The 22,341-nt window shown below is 40.1% G+C and overlaps 1 protein-coding gene across 1 annotated transcript in view; it reads right to left on the bottom strand.

Annotated features, from left to right (window-relative positions):
* ANXA10 (annexin A10) overlaps nt 1-22,341 on the bottom strand; it is a 67,106-nt gene that overhangs the window by 23,201 nt on the left and 21,564 nt on the right. The window contains exons 2-3 of the mRNA XM_036031982.1: nt 21,015-21,096; nt 15,481-15,575 (exon numbers count right to left, since the gene is read on the bottom strand). Coding sequence (XP_035887875.1) covers nt 15,481-15,575; nt 21,015-21,096 — 177 coding nt within the window. The remainder of the gene's footprint in view (nt 1-15,480; nt 15,576-21,014; nt 21,097-22,341) is intronic.

Raw genomic sequence — 22,341 nt, 5'->3', positions numbered from 1 at the left:
TGAAACATTTATAATATCTTCATCTACTTTGCATGTTAACACTGAACACCTGTGTACACATTCCACCGTAGACTGAGATAAGTAACGCCACTAGATGGCGCTGGTATGTCTTTGTTTTGTTTTTGAGGTGTACAGGAGTGTGTGTATGCAGGGCTATGTAGCACACTGATTTTATAAAAGATTGCAATGAATTTCTATAATTTCAGTGAAAGAAACGGTATCAGATATCATCTAATGCCATTAGAGAGTACCGATTCTGGAGGCAGATTATTTAGTTTTGAGTCCTGGCTGTGCAAAGTACTAACTGTGAACTTGGACTATTGAGGCTACTTAACCTCTTTGCATCTGCTTCCCTATCTGTGAAGTGAATTAAAAAATAGAACCTACCTCAGAGCCTTGATCTAAGTATAAAAATATTTAACTTGGGTGAAATTTCAAAATATTTTCTGGCACATATTAGGCACTCAAAAATGTCTATTTCCCTTCCTATTTCCCTTCCTATTGCTACAACCCTTCTCCAGGACACCACCTATATAACGTGGTAGCATTGCCCTCTCTTCTATGTGAAAGTGGTAGCCTCCAAATGAGTCTCCCTTCTGTGCTTGTATGCTTGTACCCTGCTGTCTCCCGTCAGCACAGCTGACAGTGTGATCCTGTAAAAATACAAAATCAGATCAGTCACTCCTCTGCTCAGAATGCCCTTTCCTACTCTAAACTCCAGGGTGAACCGCAACTCTTGTTGGGTGGTTGATCTCAGGATAAAGCAGACATGCCAGGTGTTTGGTCCTTGCACACGTCAAAGTCCTTACAATGGTTCACAAGGTTCATGACGTGTTCCTGGTCACTTCTCTGCCCTCAGGCCCCATGGCTCTCCTCTGAGCTCCTGATTTCTGTGCTCCACCCATGGCAGGCTTCTTACTGATTCTGGAATAGCAGGTCAGCTCCCAGCCCAGGGTCTTTGCTTTTGTCCTTCCCTCTTCTTTGAATGTTCTTTCTCTAGATATTCCCTGCCTACTTCATGAAGCCTGCCTTGGTCACACTGCTTAACATCACACTTGGTCCCCTAACACTTCTTGTATTTCTCACCAGGTGTCTTATTATTCCTTAAAGCATTTATTACCTTCTAACATGACACATTTTACTAAATTTTTTGTCTGCTTTTCTCCTTTGTCTCCAAATTCTTTTTTTAAATATATTTTATTGATTATGCTATTAAAGTTGTCCCATTTCCCCCCCCCCTGCACTCCCCTCCACCCTTCACACCCCCTCCCACTCATATCCCCCCCTTTAGTTCACGTCCATGGGTCCTGCATATAAGTTCTTTGGCTTCTACATTCCCTATAGTATTCCTACCCTCCCCCTGTCTGTTTTCTACCTTCCATTTGTGCTACTTATTCTCTGTACCTTTCCCCCCTCTCTCCCTCTCCCACTCCCCCATTGATAACCCTTCATGTGATCTCCATTTCTGTGGTTCTGTTCCTGTTCTAATTGTTTAGTTTGCTTTTGCTTTTGTTTTAGGTGTGGTTGTTAATAACTGTGAGTTCGCTGTCATTTTACTGTTCATATTTTTTATCTTCTTTTTCTTAGATAAATCCCTTTAACATTTCATGTAATAAGGGCTTGGTGATCATGAACTCCTTTAACTTGACCTTATCTGAAAAGCACTTTTTCTGACCTTCCATTCTAAATGAAAGCTTTTCTGGATGGAGTAATCTTGGATGTAGGTCCTTGCCTTTCATGACTCAGAATACTTCTTTCCAGCCCCTTCTTGCCTGCAAGGTCTCTTTTGAGAAATCAGCTGACAGTCTGATGGGAACTCCTTTGTAGGTTACTGTCCCCTTATCTCTTGCTGCTTCTAAGATTCTCTCCTTATTTTTAATCTTGGGTCATGCAATTATGATGTGCCTTGGTGTGTTCCTCCTTGGGTCCAAGTTCTTTGGGACTCTCTGAGCTTCCTGGACTTCCTGGAAGTCTATTTCCTTTGCCAGAGTGGGGAAGTTCTCTTTCATTATTTGTTCAAATAAGTTTTCAATTTCTTGCTCTTGCTCTTCTCCTTCTGGTACCCCTATAATTCACATGATGGAACATTTAAAGATATCCTGGAGTTCCTAAGCCACTCCTCATTTTTTTGAATTCTTGTTTCTTCATTCTTTTCTGGTTGGATGTTTCTTTCTTCCTTCTGGTCCACACCGTTGATTTGAGTCCCAGTTTCTTTCCCATCATTGTTGGTTCCATGTATATTTTCCTTTATTTCACTTAGCATAGCCTTCATTTTTATCATCTAATTCGTGACCCAATCCAACCAATTCTGTGAGCATCCTGATTACCAGTGTTTTGAACTGTGCATCTGATAGATTGGCTATCTTTTCGTCGCTTAGTTGTATTTTTTCTGGAGCTTTGATCTGTTCCTTCATTTGGGCCATTTTTTTTGTGTGTTGACATACCTGTTACATAGTGAGGAGTGGAGCCCTAGGTGTTCATAAGGTGGGGCAATTCAGTCACTGCATTGTGACACAGTATGCGTGGAAGGGGTCCGAGAGGGAGCAATGGCACTTGCTCCACTCTCTTCTGGATTTCAGCCACTTTCCCCACTTCCCACAAGCAAATTGGGCCCTTCTGGTGCTGATTCCTGGGTGGGTGGGCTTGTGTATGTTCTAGGACCCTGTTGGTCTCTCCAACAAGCTCTCCTGTGAGGCTGGGAGTTTCTCCCACTGCCGCCTCCACCCCCACAGGTGTTTTCAATCAGAGGTTTAAGGCTTTATTTCCCCTGCACTGGGGCCCTGGGTTGTGCAGTCCATCCAGCTCCCCAGCTTTTCCTCCTGGTTTATCTGCAGCATGTGAATGTGAGACCTGGTCTTCGGCTTTGCCCTGAGTCCTCTCAGCCCAGTTGCCTATCTCCGCCCCTCCTACTGGTCTGGATGAATGTATCATCTTTAACTCCTTGGCTGTCGGACTTCCATACAGTTCAATTTTCTGTCAGTTGTGGTTGTTTTTTTGGTTTTAAATTGTTGTTGACCTTCTTTTGGTTGTGCGAGGAGGCACAGTGTGTCTACTTATGCCTCCATCTTGGCCCAGCTTTTTTTTTTTTTTTTAATCTGTTTCACCCAGGTAGAATGTAAGCTCCATCATTGGCAGGGCTTTTGATCTGTTTTATTCATGGCTCTTCACAGTCCACAGAACTGTGTCTTACACATAGTAAGCACTTACAAAATCAGTATGAAATGAATGAATGAGGACCACCTGTAATCCAACCATTATTTGTATGAAGTCATTCTGGTCTGCTCAAAGAGAAACAAGCAGTTTTATTTAGTGGAGGGTGCAGAAACAAGGAAATTGACATTTTCCTACAGGGCAAAAAGTGCTAAGTGCTACAGCAGTGAAAATCGTATGGTACTATCAGGACATCAAGAAGGAGATATTACTTGCAGTTGGGAAGATAAATATTGAATATTATGTTTAAATAGCTAAACTTTGCAAGTACAAAGAGGAGCCTTCAAGTAGGCTCTCTAATTAGAGTCTTGAATTCTCACTTGGAGTTATACAAATAACTTTACAGAGGCAACTTGTGAGTGAGACTTTCCCCAGCTGACTGCCTCTGCTTTCTTGTCTGCCGAAGACTCGCCTTGAAGGACTCTGTGGGCACGGCAGCTTGGCCTCTCACGAAGCTAATGAGTCCTTGCTTTTCAAATTGAGCTGATGAAACTGCAGATTACCCCATGGCACCTCCTCTGACCGCTCCATTTACACTAAAAGTAAAATGGCACTTTCTTCCTTGTTCCTCTTTTCTTTATCTAATTACGTTTAACCAAGGGCAGGAAGTAGGAGGATGACTAACATTGTGCCTGTCTGGATATGCTCGGGGGAACAGTTTTATAGTTTTATATGCTTTCAACTTACATGTTCTTTCCTATTATCATTAAAAAATAATACCTGCTATTTCAACACTCGGTGATGTAGGCCTGTATGAAGTGTAACTAAGAATTTGTTTTACTTCCACCTACCCCAATATTTATTGTGTAAATTACTTGCACAATTACTTGCACAATTTTATATTACAGAAACATTTGTACCAGTCATATCTTCTGAACAGCTTCACTATGGGGATGTTTTCACAGTTTATTTGCTGATTCACTTTCCAAGGGAAATTGGCATTGTTAATTTTTTGTCTGACAATACTGATAATACTTCAGACTTTTGGAGAATCAGTATATGAAAATATGAAAAGCTAAAACTTTCCCTCTCTAAACAAAAAAATATAACAAACATTCCTTTGAAAGCATAGTTGATCTCAGAAGAAAGAGAAACCCCTGGTGTGAAAACCAGGAGACAGATGGAAACCAGAGGACAAGCACGGGAGCTCACCTTGGCGATGACCTTGCAGGCGACTGGGGGAAAGTAGAGGGCGGTGTGGGAACTATTTATTTTAGGTGTCAAAACCCAGTGTGAGACATTATATGAGGACTGGAGAACGTTTATGGGGCCAGTGTAAAAGGGGAAACTAGGGGACAAATACAGTTGATTCTTGAACAACATGAGCGAGAAAGGGGCCCAGTTCACTACACAGCAGACAATTTGTGTACAACTTCAGTCAGGCCCCCCCACCTTGCATGGATGCCCACCTGCAGATTGACAGTCCAGGCCATTCACACTGGTGGGTGGGCAGAAAGCTCATCTCTCATTGTCTGGCTTTTGAATTGAAGAATATTTTTTCCCGAGAATTCGAAATAATAGACCTCTCTCCCTTGGGCTTGAATTTTCATATGAACTGAGATGTCCATGAAGGGGTATCATCATGAAAGTTAGTTTTGAGCTGGTGATTCTTTTGGGACACCAGGAAAAAGCAAATGCAAAATAAATCTAGGGAAATTCTCTGACTCTCCAGGGAAAAAAAAGATCCTCACTGAAGAAGGCAAGCTGCACTTTAAAAGTCCCCACAGTAAGAATGTAATATGCAGTTAGAATCAATTTTCCAGAGGGATGGACTTTATAAACAGCAGAGTTCAAAACCCATAAATTTGAGACAATAACAGTCTGAAAGAACACTCTGAAAAAAATAGATTTGAAAAGAAAGCAGATGAAATTCTAGAAATTAAAACTTCTATAACTAAAAAATACAGTATATTTTAAAGAGTGGGTAATAAGCAGCTAAATGTGGAATTAGTAAATTGGGGAACTATCTGAAAAAAATAAAAGACCAGAATTGCACAGAGACAGACAAGAAGCAGGTTGTATGAGCATAAGGTTAAGAGACTTGGAAGCCTGAATGGCAAGAACAAACTTTTGTCAAGTAGGATTTATATAAGGAGAGGATGGAGACAATTCCAGAGAGATGCTATTCCAAGTACAGTATAACACGTGAAACCTGAGCTGTTTAGATAAAAGTACACAAACATGTTGACTAATGCAGTGAAGTTGTAGAATACCAAAGATAAGTAAAGTACCTTAAAAGCAACCAGAGAATAATAGGTAACCCAGAAAGGAAAACTTCTAATGAGAGAAGAGATAAAAGCATCAAAAGAGATCAGGAAAAAAAATTATCTTCAAAGACCTAAGGAAATAGCCTAGAATTCTGTAGCCATCTAAATTAATATTCACCAATGAAGGAAAATAAATGAAGATATTCTTAAAGAAAAGACCTAAATAGTGTAACCATTATCTATTATTTCTGGAGCAGAAGAAACAGAAGAAATGTTCCTTTGAAAGATGTTAAACTCAGAAACATGGAATTGGACATTAGAATAAAAATGTACAAAGAAGATGGAAATTATAAATGAAACTACAGAAGCATTAACTTATAAACAGCAAAATAATGATTGTTTGGGGGAGTATAAAACAAGCTAGGATAAAACAATATTCAATAATGCTAATTTGCTGCCTAGAAAATACCCCTAGCCTCTATGCTAATGTCAGGCTTAAATTGAAGAGATGTCATTTTGAAGATGGAGCAGCAAATGCTACAGAGTCCATTTCAAAGACAAATTTATTTTTAAAAAAACTTCCCGAGTGTGATCCAATTCCAGATCAGTTTCCCGTCTGTGGCCACTGAATCGAGAGCATACATAGCTGAAACATATGGTGTCCTCAGTGATGCACTTGCACCTGATGATATGGGACTTTGTGTAGGCCCCAAACATCACAGTTCATTTGATTGAGATGCGCCCAGCAAACACCCAGAAAAGAAGTATCTTGCTTGTTGATACTGATCTTTGCTCGCCCCTCGAGGCTGTCCCTCCCTTCTACCCCAGCCTCTGCTGGGAGTTAATAGGAGCGGGACCAACGTCTTCCTGCCCCACTGTGGACTAAGGGCCATTCACACGTGTCTGACTATGCAGGGGGACACTCAGGAGTGGAAGAACTCAAGTTTTGTGGTTTTTTTAAATGAAATTGTTGAATACAGCTTCCAAGTCACCCTTCTGTGTGAACCCACTGGTTGAATTTGGGGAATACTCAAATTCAAATGATGGCTGTGAGCAAGGTTTGCAGTGGAAGAAGGGAAGCTAAGGCCCTGGCTGGTGTAGCTCAGTGGATTGAGCGCAGGCTGGGAACCAAAGTGTCCCAAGTTCGATTCCCAGCCAGGGTACATTCCTGGGTTGCAGGCCATAACCCCCAGCAACCACACATTGATGTTTCTCTCTCTCTCTCTCTCTCCCTCTCTCCCTCCCTCCCTCCCTCCCTTCCCTCTCTCAAAATAAATAAATAAAATCTTTAAAAAAAAAAAAAAGAAGGGAAGCTAAAAGGGCCTTTTGGCAGAGTCACTGTCCTAACCTAATAGTTTCTGTTGTTGAATATAGTTGATGTTTATCTTTTACTTGTTTCTCCTGTGAGTGCAAGTGCTTATAAGTACCAAAGAGGATGCTCTTGGTAGGAAAAGAGCCACATACAGGGAAGTGCTTCTACCTTTAGCTACATATGAGAAGGCCCTGTAACCCCAGTGCTCACTCTCTGTTACAAGTCTGTGTGACACATGCTTTGATGATGGGAACCTCTGGAGAGAGGAAGAAGCTTCCCAGAAGTTCCTGTCAGTGTTTCAAACCTGTTACCTTCCTCATATGACTTCCAGGTACATCACTTTTGAGAATCAACTGTTGCTTTACTACTGAACTCTTTTAGAAACCAAATGCCTGATCTGTGGAGGCTTGTGAGTGAGAATCCCATTCTGGTGGGACAGCTGGGACTCAGTGACTAGCAACGGGGGAAGAAATCGTCTCACTTGTGAAATGGGCATGGCACACTAAAGGAGACAGCTATTCTGGCCCCAGGAGCACCATGGCTTGACAGGAAAAAATGGCAGTATTATTTTTTTAAGAAAGCCTTTAACCCCCACTTTGGGCTTGAAACAAGCTATTGAATCAGTGGAGACTTTAATCAGTTGCCCTACATGCCTTGACCTGGTTCACTGGTGGCTCAGAAAACACTGAGACCAGATGGTGTCCACTGGGCTGCTGTGGCCGCTCAACTCAGTAACAGCTTTGTAGAACCAAGAATGGATGATTTTTGTTCTGTGGGCAGAAATCGAGGCTGTTCTCACAGTTCTGGCCAGTGCTCCCCTTGATAGTTTTTTTTATCTTTTTACCCAGTCTCGGGCTGTTAGACATATCTGTTTGTTTTAATGCTCAGAAGAGTACAGATTTCACATGCAAAGGGGGTTTCTTTGAGGCTGTAATCTGTGGAAACATACTGTGGCTACTGGTAGGAATTTTTGTGTCATTCTTACAGATGTCCCTGTAAGGGCTTATTCCCTGATGAGACCACCTGGCACCCAGCTGCTGATCAGGCCTGCCGTGGCCAGATTATACCATTGCTCCCTTGATCCGTCATCACAGTGCACATCAAACACGTGCATCATTGTAGTCTGGGCATGCATAAAATATTCCATGTGTCTGATGCCAAGGTTACCACTGCTTGTCAGTTTTGTGACTGCAGTCAGAGGTTGCCTTGCTTTATTCATGGTGAAGGCAGTCAAAGTCAAAGGTCATTGCTCCTGCACAGCCCTTTCAGATGGCCTTCATCAGTCTTTGATCCCCTCTTAGGGCTACTAGTTGACTCTCAACTATTGGTGCTTTTTCAAGTTACAATGCTACTAGTCCTCTCCAATCAGCCAACCCTGGACACACCATTATGGTCCTCGAAATGAATTTGTGCCATATATTTAGCATTCCGGATTACTTGTAGTCCTATCCTGTACAATTTTTACTACAGAAGCCACTAAACAATAGATTGATAGTCAAGATATTTGATGAATCTTCCATGCTACCACCATTCATAGGCTTCTGGTGTTGGTGATAATTGATCGACTCAGTAAAATTCCTGACTGCTCCTTCTGGTGTACACAGCTTTGTGAGTCATTTGTTCCTCCATGCAGTTGTCCCCACTGACTAATGATGATGATGAAGGTGGAGAGTTATTGTGATATAATTATCACTATGGATATTTGGTCTTCATCCCAGTTCTGGAAACAGAACTCCTGAAACCTTGTAATTTTCTGAGTGATAGGAATGAGAGGAGCATCTTATGTTGTTTATAATATGTCTCTTTTAACCATACCTGAGTTTATGCCAATGAGAGGAAGGGGGCTGGTTGCCATAGGAATGCTCAGCCCTACCCCTGCTCTTTAGGAAGGAGAGAACTGACTTACTCACCAGTGACCGATGAGTTAGTTCATCAATCATGCCTATGTAATGAAGCCTCATAAGAACTCTGACTTAAGAGGCATGAGGTGCTTCCAGGTTGGTGAACACATCAAGGTGCCTGGAAGGCGGCATGCCTGCACATGACATGAAAGTCCTGCACCCTCTCCCACATGCTTGGCCCTATCCATCTCTTCCACTTAGTTCTTCCTGCGTTGTATCCTCCATCATAAACCAGTGATGGTGAACACTTTCCTGAGTTCTCTGAGCCATTCTAGCACATTCCCAAACCCCTGGAGAGGGTTGTGGGAACCCCTGTTTTACAGTCAGTCAGTCAGAAGTACAGGCAGCAATCTGGGACTTCTGTTTGTCATCTGCAGTGGGATGCAGTTTTGTGAGAGGGACCCCTTCACCTGTGAGGTCTGTGGTAACTCTGGGTAGTTAGTATCAAAATTGTTTGATTTGAGGAGAAGAATTCCACACAGTTGGTGTCAGAAGTAAAGTGCTGAATTTGTGTAAATGTAGAGAGAAACAGTTTTCCTTTAGTTATGTAGACATATTTTGAAAATTTGGGACTCTTCCCTAACCATTCCTGGGCATGATGATTCTTTCTGTTCTGACTTGTCAACCTCAGGGTGTACTGGTTGGTGTGTTCTGTGGGTGGCAGTGTAACCGAAAGTGGGCATAGGACTTTAAACAGTTTTAGTTCAGCCACCTGGGTTATCTCTGGACACTGGTAATTCTAGATCATAAAGATAATGACTACTTGGGTGAATACACCGATTGTGTGGGGGACATAATGATTTTCTTGAAGTTTTATTAAAATGCCTTTCTCCCTTTTGCACCCGACCATTCCAAAAGAGTGTGATTTGGAAATAATAGGAAAAATGGCAAAGTTACAACTACTAGAATAGTGACACTTTCACAGTGGTACAGTAAACACAACCTTGGCCTGTGGGGAGGGAATGTCTACTCACACCACTTTGGACCTAGCAGGTTTTCAGGACAGCCTCAATTCGCTGGCCAAATTGGTATGGATGATAGACTGGCCCTGGACTTCCTCTTTGTAGGCCAAGGTAAAGTCTGTGCCACTGCTAATACATCCTGCTGTATCTAGATGAAAACTTCAAACCAAGTGGAAAGGTCATTACTGAAACCTAAAGAGAAACTCACTCAGTTTTTTTAAGATAGGCCCTGATGATTTATGGGATTTGTTCAGTTCATTGGGCCCAGGCCCCCATGGGGGCATGGTGGGGATCAATGCTGCCAATTGACCTCCGCCTGCTTCTCGGAGTCCTTTGATAATTAAATGCTGCATGAGACAAGTTGATGGATGTGGTCTCAGCTTTTGTTGGTCGGAGTCATAGAAGTGGCTTAGGGATTGGTGTACTCCGAAAAAAAAAATGTCAATAGTGAAAGTGGCATAGAAATGAGGGGCGATATTGTTGAAAGACAATTTTCTATGGTTTTCGTGTTTCTGAATGTTCTGCAGTGGGAGCCACGGACAGCCCTTGGTTCTGCATTACCTTCCCAAGGATGTTTGTGTAGCGAATAGCACTGGGGGTAGAGCTGGTGTCTCCCTATGTGTTCTGCCCATTAGAAGTGATTCAAGTTTCTAAACTCATGGTTTTTCTTCGGCAGTGTAACAGCTGCCTGCGTAGGTGTTATCTGGACATCTTTGCGTTGACCTGTGGGATTGAGGCTTGGGGGACTGGTGCAAAAATGCTGATAGTCTGGCTACTACTATTACTGTGAATATTTTTGTCTTTGACTCAGGAGTCTCCTGGGTTCTCTAGTGTCTGCGTCATCTTGGCTGGTTTGCTTGCTATCTTGTAAACATACTATTGTCTCATACTTTTCACATTTCTTGACACAAGATTGACAACACAGTGTGAAACGAATCCATATATGCTCCAAGAAAGTATTTTCGGTCTATATATACAAGATGTGACTAAGGTTCAGTTTATATAAGAAACTACAAATCAATAAATAAATTGCTGGTTGATGAACAAAAGTGCACGAAGAATATGAAGAGTTAACTTAAAAGAAGTGGGAGCCAGAATGTGAAAGAAACCTATGAAAAGGTGCTCAACGTTACATGTTATTAGGGAAAATGCAAGTTAAAACCATAGTGAGATTCCATTTACATCTATAAGAATGGCCAAAACCTAAGAAGTTTTATGAGAATTTAAAGGAAATGAGAATCATTATGTAGCACGTGGGAGTGTAAATTTGCAGAACTGCTTTAAATAGTGTTTTGAAGACTAATGCAGTCTGGCTTGAGCAGTATCAAATTTTCTTTCTCCCTCTTTTCTTCCCACCCTCCTCCTCCCTCCCTGTCAGAGATTATATGTGTTATTTCAAAGAGAAATAATTGTTCAGGATATAACAAAGATTCACAGGGGGTTTACTAGACCTGTAAAACTTTGATTCTATAGAAAACCTTTTTGAAAAATAGGTGGGGTTTTTTTGATGGTTAAGTTCCCAGTCTCACCAGAAGCAGTATATTTAACCCATGATAGATTTGAAAGGTAAGGTAGTTGTACCATTTTAAATTGTTTAGTTCATGCTTATAAAATTGATCTGTGATAAAATGTGTGATATAATTCAGCTTTTGAGGATAAAACTACTTGTGCCTCATCACTTCCAAACTAAAAGCGAGGATAGAAAAGATACAAACCTATTACCAGTACTAGTGACATGGTAATTCTACCTCTAAAGTAGATACATTAATTTCTAGCCAGCACTTCCTAGGTATATTGATACTTCAAGATCAGCATTTTTAATCATGAAGATAAGAGGAGATGGAGGAAGAAATTATGAGAACAAGATGGATATGAAGTGCACTTGAACTCTTCATACAGTCACAACTTACTGAGTAGCAACTGTACTAGTCTGCTCCGGCTGCCGTCACACAATACCACAGGCTGTGTGGTAGCGCCTGGAAGGTCAAGATTAAGGTACCTCACGTTGGTTTCCGGTGAGGCCTCATTTCCTGGCTTGTGGCTGGCCACCTTGTTGTGTCCTCCAGGGCCTTTCCTTTGTGCGTGTCCCTCTGGTCCCTTGTGCTCTTCTTAAAAGGACACCCATCTTATTGAATTATGACCCCACCCTTAGGACCTTATTTAACCCTAATCACCCCCTTAAAGACCCTTTTTCCAAAGAGGCACAGTGGGGGTTCGGGCTCTAACATCTAAACTTTGAGGGGGCACATTTCAGCCTCTGCTGCCAGTGACATGTCTGCCCCTGTTGTAAATGCTGGGGACACATTAGTGTACAAGAGAACGGTTCTTTTTCTCAGTGTTCCAGAGGAGGGTGGCAAACTAAGCATTAATTATAACATGTAAGTAAGTTATGTAATATGTTAGAAGGCGTAAAGTATAGAGGAAAGCAAAAGAGCAGGTGACACAGATGTGGAGCACTAGTATAGGCTTTGGGGTGGGTGGTGACAATTTAAAAAGGGGAATCAGATCAGGCCCTCCCGAGTAGCTGACATTGGGTAGAGCTTTGAAGGATATGAGGGAATCAGCAGTACGGACATCTGCCCTTGTTAAGTCTGGTGTTTATTCAGTCGGGAACAACAGGCCTTATTGGGAAGCTGTGGCAGACCCGATTAAGAGTCAGATAACCTTGCTGCAGGTTCTCACTTTGTGTGATTTGGGGCAAGTCAGTCTCCTCACTGAATTACACAACCAACACCACAGGGTTAATGAAGTCCAGGTGCCAGGATATTTCAGAGCTGATCATTCCTTTTTAAATGAAAAGTGGGAAAACAAACGGCTTCGCTGCTGAATTTGAGCTGCTTCATTATCAGGCACGGACAGGCTCTCTCCCCGGCCTCAGAGGCATCTCCTTGTTCCCTTGCTTTCGCAGCGCTGTCGGTAGAATAGCACTTTCTTTGGTGTGGAGGATCAGAGTGACCTCATTAATGATATTGATAAATACGTCAGTCAGAGGCCTTCCAAAGGGCTTTTCAGTTGAGTCTAGGGATCGGTTTCTGCTTTGAATGAGGCAAAGTTGTGGATAGAATCGGCAGTCTTCTTCACTGATGTTAAATATTAAATAATGAATGTTTATGGAGCAGGCCTAGAATTGCACTTGACTCTGTAGCTAAGAAAATAAGTGTCAAATCTGGATTACCCGTGTTAATAAAAAAATAAAGGTATCAATGAGTAAGATACAGGAAATCTATAAACTCTTGCCACGGAAAGGGAGAGTTACCGGACGACGCCCCTTGGTGAAACAGAAGAAGGAATTCTGAAAGTGAGCAGCAGGGGAAGTTGGGTAGGTTAACCTGGGTGCTGCTAGAACGAGGGAGAAGAACTTTAAGCAATTTATGAATATTCATTTTAGCTACAAAGTGGCTAATAAAGGAGCGTTGTCCTTTTTTTTAAAGTAAAAAAGCACAGGCAGAACTTAATTCCTCAGATTTTCTTATTCCATAAGTAAAGTGCTTCTTCGGTGACAGACCCTGGACTGAGCTCTGCAGCAAATAACACAGAAGCTTACAGTCCAGTCAGCAAGGGAGAGCAGGAACCCGACACGACCCCGTGTGGCAAGGGCAGGGTAGCATAGTGTAGCGGGAGCTCTGGGAGCCTAGCAGGAAGCCCCAGCCCAGAGCAGAGAGTGAGTGTGCCAAGGTGAGGGTTCCCCGGAGCACGTGGAGCAGCCCAGCCCCAATCTTATTGCATATTACTGGAGGAGGTGCAATGAGCTACGCCTTCACATTGTCATTCAACAAACATTAATTAAGTGATCTTGGCATGTGAGACCGACCATTTGTGCTGAACTCCAGGGATGAACAAGATGCATTCCAGCTTTCAAGGATTTAGACTCTGACACATGGAAACAGATATAAAAAGCTCAGAGTGTGTCACTGGGTACCAAGGGGAAGTTACACAAATGATGCAGTAGCAGCACGAGTCTGTTCTACTCTTTTGGGAAAGTAGTGGTGTGAGGAAAACGGTTCAGTGCCTGGGAAGATGAGTAGGTGTGCAGAATGTAGAGTGGAGAATCAGGCCATTGAAACCAGGGGAAACACTGTGACTGAAGGGGAAGGAGTGGGAGTGGCTAGTCTGTAGAACTACAAGTATTCCTATTGGCTGGCCTCGTGGGCATGTGGAGGCAAGGGAAAGAGCTGACTGAGAGCGGAAATGAAGCAGGCAAGGCTCTGTGTGCCCTGGGCAGGCATTTGGGTTTATTCCATGGACATATGGATATTTGTTAGAAATAAGGTAAAGATTCAGGATTAAAGTGGGAAGTATAAATTTAGATTTGGAATCATTCTGGCTACAGTGTGGATAGGCCAGAGTGGGAAGAAACTCCTAGCTACTTGCTAAAAGTGGCTACTTCCTAGCCACTAGTGTGATCCCCAAATGATGAAGGCCTAAATCAAGTCTGTGTAAGTTCGGGAGAAAGAGAGAAATGTGAGAGGAAAAGTAATTTGCAAGACATGATAACTGATTGCATGACAAGGGTATTTCAGGGGCAAGGGGCCAGCATGATTTCCTGTCTTCCAGTTGGTACAGTTCAGGGTAGTAGCCACGGTTTCCCACACGGCATGGATTATTCAGCAGAAGTGAGAATTTAACAAACTCTGAGACCTCAGATGTACAGTGAAGGTGCTCCACTACAGTGTAAATGTTTAATGGCTTTTACATTCCTTGAGTGAGTACCTCATTTTTTGATCATTTTAATCTGTTGTAATGTAATATTGTAGAGATTAATAAAGTAATGCTTTAACCTAGTTTTCCTGATGTATTAAAAGCAAAGGTGTATGGTAATCTTTGGGTTAATAAAAGTCACTTGAAAGTGACCTCTCATATCCATATGTGTATTAAAATAATATTAGATTGCTAATGCTTCAACCTGTATGGTTTTTATTTTTTATTTTTTTCAAAAGAAAACTAGCACCTGTGTGATAGGAACATACATTAAGATAACAGTTTTACCTGGGTTAAAAAATCATAATTGGTTTCTTTCTATGGCCTAATTCAACTAATTTCACTGGTAGTCCTGGCTTTTTGGATTATTAATTCATTCTAAAACAGAAGGCTATCCTTTATTTTATGTATGATAGTTCAAAGACTGAGTTTTCTACTAGAGGTAACTTTATATGGACTAACTCTATAGAGATAAGTTTTATGATAGCGTCTCACTGACAATGCTCAGTTGACAGAGTAATGGATATTTCAGGCCCTTTTGGCCTGAAGAGTTTTTATTCTGAATCTGTGTTTTAAATGTATAACAAAAGAAAGCAATCTTTAATGGTACCTGCTTGAAATTAGAATGTGATTACTTTAAAACACTACGGAGAGTTTTATTGCTTTAAACTATTTTTAACTGCCATTCTTTTTTAATGGTCTCTATAACTGCATGCTGTTAAGGGAGGAACTAGTAGCGAATTCACTTTGGTTGAGAGTTAGGTGAGGACCTATGGAAAATTGCAGGAAAAGATCTTGCTTTTTGACCTTGTGATCATTATTAGTTCTTCCTATGCCTTCCCTAAAGCTTGACATGGGTATTCCCGGTGTGACATTTATAGCCTAATTGGACCAACTAGGTCAAGCTAGCAGAACTTTCATTTTATGAAGCCGAATTATTTTTAAGAAAAGACTGGTGAACTCACTGTGGGTGTGAACATAGCTCACACGTGGATACATTTGATGATGTCTCTTTCTTGTATTCCTTGAAGCAACCTAGAGACATAGGAACTGTTTCTGACACATATACTGTGACATCTGAAATCTCTGTCCTCCGTGAGCTGAAAGGAAGAACAGTACCTGCCCTCTGAGAGTGTTGTCATTTCTCAGGCGTTTGCCCTAAAAGTACAGCCCAGATGAAGAGACCTTACCCGGCCATACATGCTCTGGTACGCTTCTGCAATCATCAGCCTTTGTGAGTTACAGCGTTGAGTGAGAATGTTGATCAGCATGTCTTTGTCACAGCCTGGAAAAGAATAATAATTGAAGATTAGTGAAGTCACTGCTTTGTAGTGAAGGAGAATCTATTATCTAACAATTGAAACCAATGTGCAAGCTTCGTCCCTGATGGTACTTCAAAGCAGGGAGCAATTTCAACTAGGATGGGAGGTCTCAGAGCAACCCTTGATGAAGCCAAGGTTCTTCTGTCTCTTATTTTGGTGCTATTACTGCAGATTTTCCATTCGAATAAAAAATGCAGGTAAGTAAAAATGTAATCCTTCTTCAACCACCTCTCCTACCCCACAGGAAAAGGCTTCCGTGCCCTGCAAGCTGATTAGCGTTTTATCGGGCACATTATCTTTCTCGTTTTACAGTTGAAGAGTTGTGACTGATAATAAATATACATTAAGACACAAATATATTAAGACAAAAAAGAACCCCCGGAAGAAGAAAGAGAAATAGAGAAGGAAATTATAAAAGTGTAAGGGGTGTGTACCCTTCTGAGGGGTGGGGTGACTCCCATGATTTGCGTGAAACATGGTCCGTCTTGTAATAAAGGCTCGATTGTGGGCTAGGAGGTGTTTAGTGTTCATATAGCAGCTCACTGAACTGACATCACACCTGAATGCACAACTAGTTTAAATAAATTGCGCTGTAATTATAGTCATAGTAGAGCATGAGGAAGGCCTTAACATTTTCCTTAGCTTGACTAAAATTTGGGTGTCTTCATGACCACACACCTTTGATCTCCCTTTTCTGAGCGCTTTTGTTTTAGAAAACTTGCCATTGTAAATTCTCTTTGTACCCTTTTGAGATGTAAATCTTCTCCCAAGCACTTGTCAGTTTTACAACTCAGAAATGTCTTACTTAAAAACTTGGGATCTATCTCTGTAAAAGATAGTTGTCAAGAAAGGTCTCGCTGTCTCCCAGTCTCTGTTGCAGGGTAGAAACCTAACATAAATACCAATTAACAGATACAGATGACCTCATCACATTGACCAACACCTCAAACCCCGGTGTCCCCTGGTACTTTACACTAGCTCAGCCCACGCTTAAATACTCTCCTGTGTTTTGTTTCAAAGGGCTTGAGCTCAACCTCTCATCTCAATTAAAAACAAAAAAATCTCACCCCTACTGCAAATGAATTGAATGAAGTCTTCCTTGCCTGTTCTGTTCTTTGTGGTACAAATTTTCTTTGATGAAAGGAGGTATTTAATGGGGATGAGAAAAAAAATGAATTGAAAGGCTAGGATGTTGAGCAGATCATCTTCCTGGAAAATGAAAGCCGTCCTGGTTGGCATAGGCTCACAGGAAAGCTGTGAGTCAGGTACTGACTGTGCCAGTGAGGAACAGAACAGCAGGGTGTTTTCTGCAGGGGAGAGAAATCGTCTGAAGGCTGTAAAATGGAGGAAGGAAGCATAGAATCAGCTCCAAACACCCAAACTGGATGATTTGTGGTTAAAAAGGCAGCCTGCAGTGCAGAGGCCTAGAGCAACACGGCGCCGGGGGACTAGTCTGGGGAAAGTGCTGGACTCGAAGGACCTCAGGAGTCCTAGAGGAGCCTGTTAGATAATGGGTATGCCAAAATTAACATATTTTAAATAGTAAATGGAAGAATTTTCAGTTATATCCATTGTTATTTTTACTGTCATCACATTTAAGTAATTATTATTTGTTTTTTGTTGTTACACTGTCGTGGTTATCCACTTAATTGATCCACAAGCTACCTCTCTGAATTACTCTTTATTTTTCAAAGTGTTCATACCAATTCTTGCTCATTTATCCTTCCAGAGATATTTCAGAAGAACTTTATTAAATGAACCTTATTAAAAGTACTTTATTAAGAACTTTTAATTCTTAAGAACTTTATTAAAAAATTTAATTAAAGGAATGATAAACTTAGGAATCAATTAATAAGAGTTGTCTTTCCATCAGTAACATGATGTATCTGCCAAATTATTTGTTTTTCTTTCCTAAATGACTTAGTAAAGATTTGTAGAATTTTTGAAAATGAAAAGAAACTTAATTTTGTTAAAGTTATCTATTTTTCCTTTCTGCTGATATTTCAAATCATATTTTTATTTTGTTTCTTAACACATAGTTACTTAAATAAATAAATGACATTGAAATTTATGTTTACCTTATATTCAGAAAATTGTTGAATGCATAACTTTTAATAACGTTTAAATTGATTCCCTTGGATTTTGAGATATATAATAATCTGTAAATAATATGAATTTTGATTTTTTCTTTAAAATCATTGTATGTTTTTCTCTTTCTTGCCTAATTGCATTTGGACAGGAATCTTTAGATAATTCTTATTTTCTGCTTTAACAGAAAAGCCTGGCACAAGGAACTGTAGCAATTTATAGACTTTTATGATGTACAGTTGATTCTTGTTATTTGTGGTCATTTTCTGCAAAGTCACCATGAGCATTGGATTAGTAAATGTATTGCTCTTGGGGACAATATAGAGTTAGGTTTTTATGACCTTGTGGTCACAACATTTTTGTTAGCAGAAATGCCAGTTACATTATATATTTTTGTTCATAAATGTCCTTGTAAAATAGTCTCATCAGCATTGAAAAATCCTCTTTTCCACATATGCTTTTCCTGCATAAAACTTAGGTGGTGTTTCTAAAGATTACCTTAAGGAAGTATCCTCTGCACCTTCCTGATCTGCAGGACTTGAAGTTGAACAGTTTTCACGCTGTATCATCTTTTGGAACATGCAATCCAGCCAGCACTACTTTCAAAAGAGAGCTGACCATGACACTTTTTATTGTTCCTATCAGCTATCACCTCATGAACTCACAAATTTATCTGCTTTTCCAAGCTTTGTAACATGTATATTCCTTTAGCACATTCTACAAAGCCTCATGCACAGGTCATAAGTCTTCTCTTTTGTATTTCAATAATCAAAACAAAAAAATAACCTACAAAATAGAATACAATGCTTGCAAACCACAATCTGTTGAGACAATACCTAAAATATATAAGGCTGTCATACAACTCAATAGCAAAATACAAATAATTAGACTAAAAATGGGCAAAAAACCTGAATAGGCATTTTTCCAGAAAAGACATACAAATAGCCAAAAAGCGCATGAAAAGGTGCTCAACATTGGTACTCATCATGGAAATACAAATCAAAAGCAGGAGATACCACCTCACACTTGTGAGTCCAGCTGTTACTGAAAAGATGAGAGGTGAAAAGGGAATCATTGTGCACTGTTGTTGGGACTGTAAGTCAGTACAGCCGGAATGGAAGACAGTAGAAAGGTTTCTTTAAAAGTAGAATTGGAACCGCCATATGATATAGCGATCCTACTTCTAGGTATTTATCTAAATGAAATGAAATCTCTATCTTGTAGCAGTACAACACCCCTGTTCTCCTTGTAGCAATATTCACAATAGCCAAGATACGGAAATCATCTAGGTGTTCATGTACAGGTAAATGCATAAAGAAAATGTGATTTATACATATGTATAGATACATGGGGAGGTATTATTCAGTTATAAAAAAGAAGAAAATCCTGCCCTTTGTACAACATGGATGAAAGCATTATGCTAAATGCAATGAGTCAGAGTAAGACAAATGTAGTATCACTTATATGTAAAATCTAAAAAAGCTGAACTCATAGAAATATTCAGATGCTGTTGGAGGGGGGGGAAATGGGAGATGTGGTCAAAGGGTGCAGACTTCCACTTATAGAGGAATGAGTTATAGGGAGCGAATGCACAGCATGGTGACCTTAGCCAACAATACGTCTGTATTACTTACTTGAAAGTTGCTAAGAGAGTAAATGTAAATGTCTCACCATAACAACAAAAAATGGTACTTATGTGAAGTGAAGGGTGCTAACCTTTATTGTGTTAATCATTTTGTAACATGTAGGTATATCAAATCCTCACACTGTACATTGTAAACGTATATAATGTTATATATCTATTGTATCTTAGTAAAGCTGGAAAAACATCACAGTCATCAAGGAAAACATTAGTGATTGTCTTTCTCAGCTGCACTTGGGCCGGAATCCTTAGGATGGATACGTTTTTCAGCATTTTGAGCTGTGCCTGTGCTCTGGCAAGCTAGAGTGGGCACCGCAGTCAAAACCAAAACTGCCTCAATATCTTCAGTCTAAAACACTGACAAACAGAAAATTACAATGGTTAAAACGAATCTGTATGTCGTCCCTAAAATTACAGTGGCAGGGAAATGAAAACTGGAGCAAAGAAAATCTTATCCAGTGAATAGATTGCTCTGATTTACAGTTTTAAAGCAAAAATTACTCTCCTGAATAAAACGTTCATCCATAACTTTTTGTTATCTTGTCTTTGTATTTTTTCTAGTGATTATTGATATTTTAAAAGGTATGACAGCTTTGCAAACTCCTAAAGTCGACTTTATAGAGCACATTTAAAGTCCTTTATTGTTTTCCTGTGGGTTCTGCTAATGAATAAAACACAAAGTGAATCAAGTTCTCATAAAGGTGACCTTGTCTTTGAAGTTAAGAGCCTGCTTTCTTATGAAAGGCTTTGCATGTTTTATGCTAACGTTTTCTTTATGTTGCCAGCGTTTATCTTCATGCTCACCAGAAGTCTCCTTAAAGTAGCTATTACTTAACAAAATATGTGGATGTTTAACAGTTCCATATCATATCTGAAAGATTAAATCTGTTTTTTTAAAAAAACAACAACACATTTTCCTTCCTTCTTTATATATCCCTTTTCTACACTCCAGTTTCATTTGTTTTGCATCCATTTATTAAACACCTGCACGCCACATTCAGCACTCTGGGAGCTGACAGACTAGTCGGCAAGGGAGACAAAAAAGGACAAGTACAGTGAGATCAGTAACACAAAAGCACAGAAGCAGGATGCCCAGGGTTCCATATATCTGGTTGTGTTTAAAGTTCCCAAAACAGCATTTATAGAGGAAGACTCATTTCAGGAGAATCTTAGAGGAAGAGAATTGGGATGCAAAGTAAACAACAGAACAGCACTCCAGGGGGCAGGGAGGGAGGGCAGGGATTATTGGGCCAGTTTACAAAGATGTGGAAAAACAGATCTATTCGAGGAGATAGCAGGGAAGTTCGATTTAGCTGGAAGCAGAAGCAGCAAAAGAAACAGGCTAGGAAACAAACAAGGGCAAAGAAGGATGTTTTATCCTAGGTTAAGGTTTTTTTGGTTTAGGATTTCATTTAGTAGTGAGTGATGAGACATAGAAGGATTTAAGGCAAAAACATGTCAAGATCAGGTTTGCAACTGAGAGACAGGCAAATATGTTTGCCATTATTGTCTTGTTCTATTATTTTTCTTCCTATTCTAGTTTTTTGCCCAGCTTTTGAAAAAATGATTGCCTTCTGTTAGACATCAGCTATTTAAACCCATATTTCAGTCTAGAAGAAGGTAAAGCAAAAAAAAAATTATTATCAAAGGTGATAGAAATGATCAGGCTTACCAAATCCTTGGAGCGCTCCCCCTAGCATTTGGGCATCCATTATGGGATCGAAATTGGGAGCCGGGAAGATGGTTCCTTGCACCTGGTGGGAAGAGTTCATGGGAGACATTGCAGTCATTTGCCAAAAGATTTCAACGTTTCTTCACATAAATGAAAACAAAAGTATATTCTATATGTTTACATTATTCTGAGATACACACGTACATCTATAAAATATGGCTTAGGTAATATAGTTAATAATATTGTAATAACTATGTATAGTGCTGGGTGAGCACTAGAAATATCCAAGGAACCACTTTGTAAAGTGTATGACTGTATATACTTTATCAAGTATATATATAATCACTGTGCTGTACAGCTGAAACTAATACAAGATAATATTGAATGTAAGTCGCAATTGAAAATTTAAAAAATCCTTTTAGAAAAAAAAGTGTTAATTGTATTTTAATTGCAGAGAGCAAATTTGGTTGAATTTTAAAAATCCATTGACTTCTATTGGCATCTAGAACCCATTGGCGCTAGATATTGACATCTATTATTAATATAGGAAAGTTAGATACTAGAACTAATAATAGGAAAATGTGAGAATCAAATAAATACATAGCTTCTTAAAAAAAACAACAGGCCTTTTAGGAATTGGTAACTTTTATAGAAACTGAAAGGAACTATATTGGGGAATTCATGTCATGTATATGAATTATAAGTAGCACTTGCCACCACAGCTTTTTTATACATTGGGGATCCCAAAATAGTGGAGAAAATTGAAATGTTCGAATTTAGATTATGTGACTCATAAAAATATAGATGATGCAGATAGGGTAGAGAATTTTTAGCTGACGCTTTCAAGCTGCAGAGGAAAACATGGAAACCTGACAGACATTCCATTTACATTCTGTCTCTTGCCAATAATCAAATGCAGAACATTTAAGTTAGGCTTTGAAACCACATGGTCTACTATTTCAGACAGAGCCAGTCAGTACTGGGCACCATATGACCACACTCAGCAGCAGAGAACTGTCAATCAAAATTTATTAAAGAAGGGGAGCGCTCCCCCTCTTTGTTGTCAGCGTGCCCAGAAACATTGGGAAACATGCCTTTCCACAGCAAACAGATCTACCAAGCCTCGAGAACTCAGGCGTTCCCTGAGCTCTTGTGCAGCAGTACCAGCTGAAGATGGAGCCTTTCGGTGCCCGGTGTCTAGTGGTAGAAAATGAATTAATTAATGAGGAGAAGACTGGACCAGGATTTGTAGTCCAAGAAATATGCCAATATGAAAATATTTATGAACAGCTTTTTGGAGGGGTAAGAATATTGTTCACTTGAGTTA

This window comes from Phyllostomus discolor, chromosome 8 (assembly GCF_004126475.2).
Source record: "Phyllostomus discolor isolate MPI-MPIP mPhyDis1 chromosome 8, mPhyDis1.pri.v3, whole genome shotgun sequence".
NCBI lineage: Eukaryota > Metazoa > Chordata > Mammalia > Chiroptera > Phyllostomidae > Phyllostomus > Phyllostomus discolor.
Note: the sequence above shows the minus strand (reverse complement) of the source record. Positions and strands in the feature narration are given on the sequence as shown.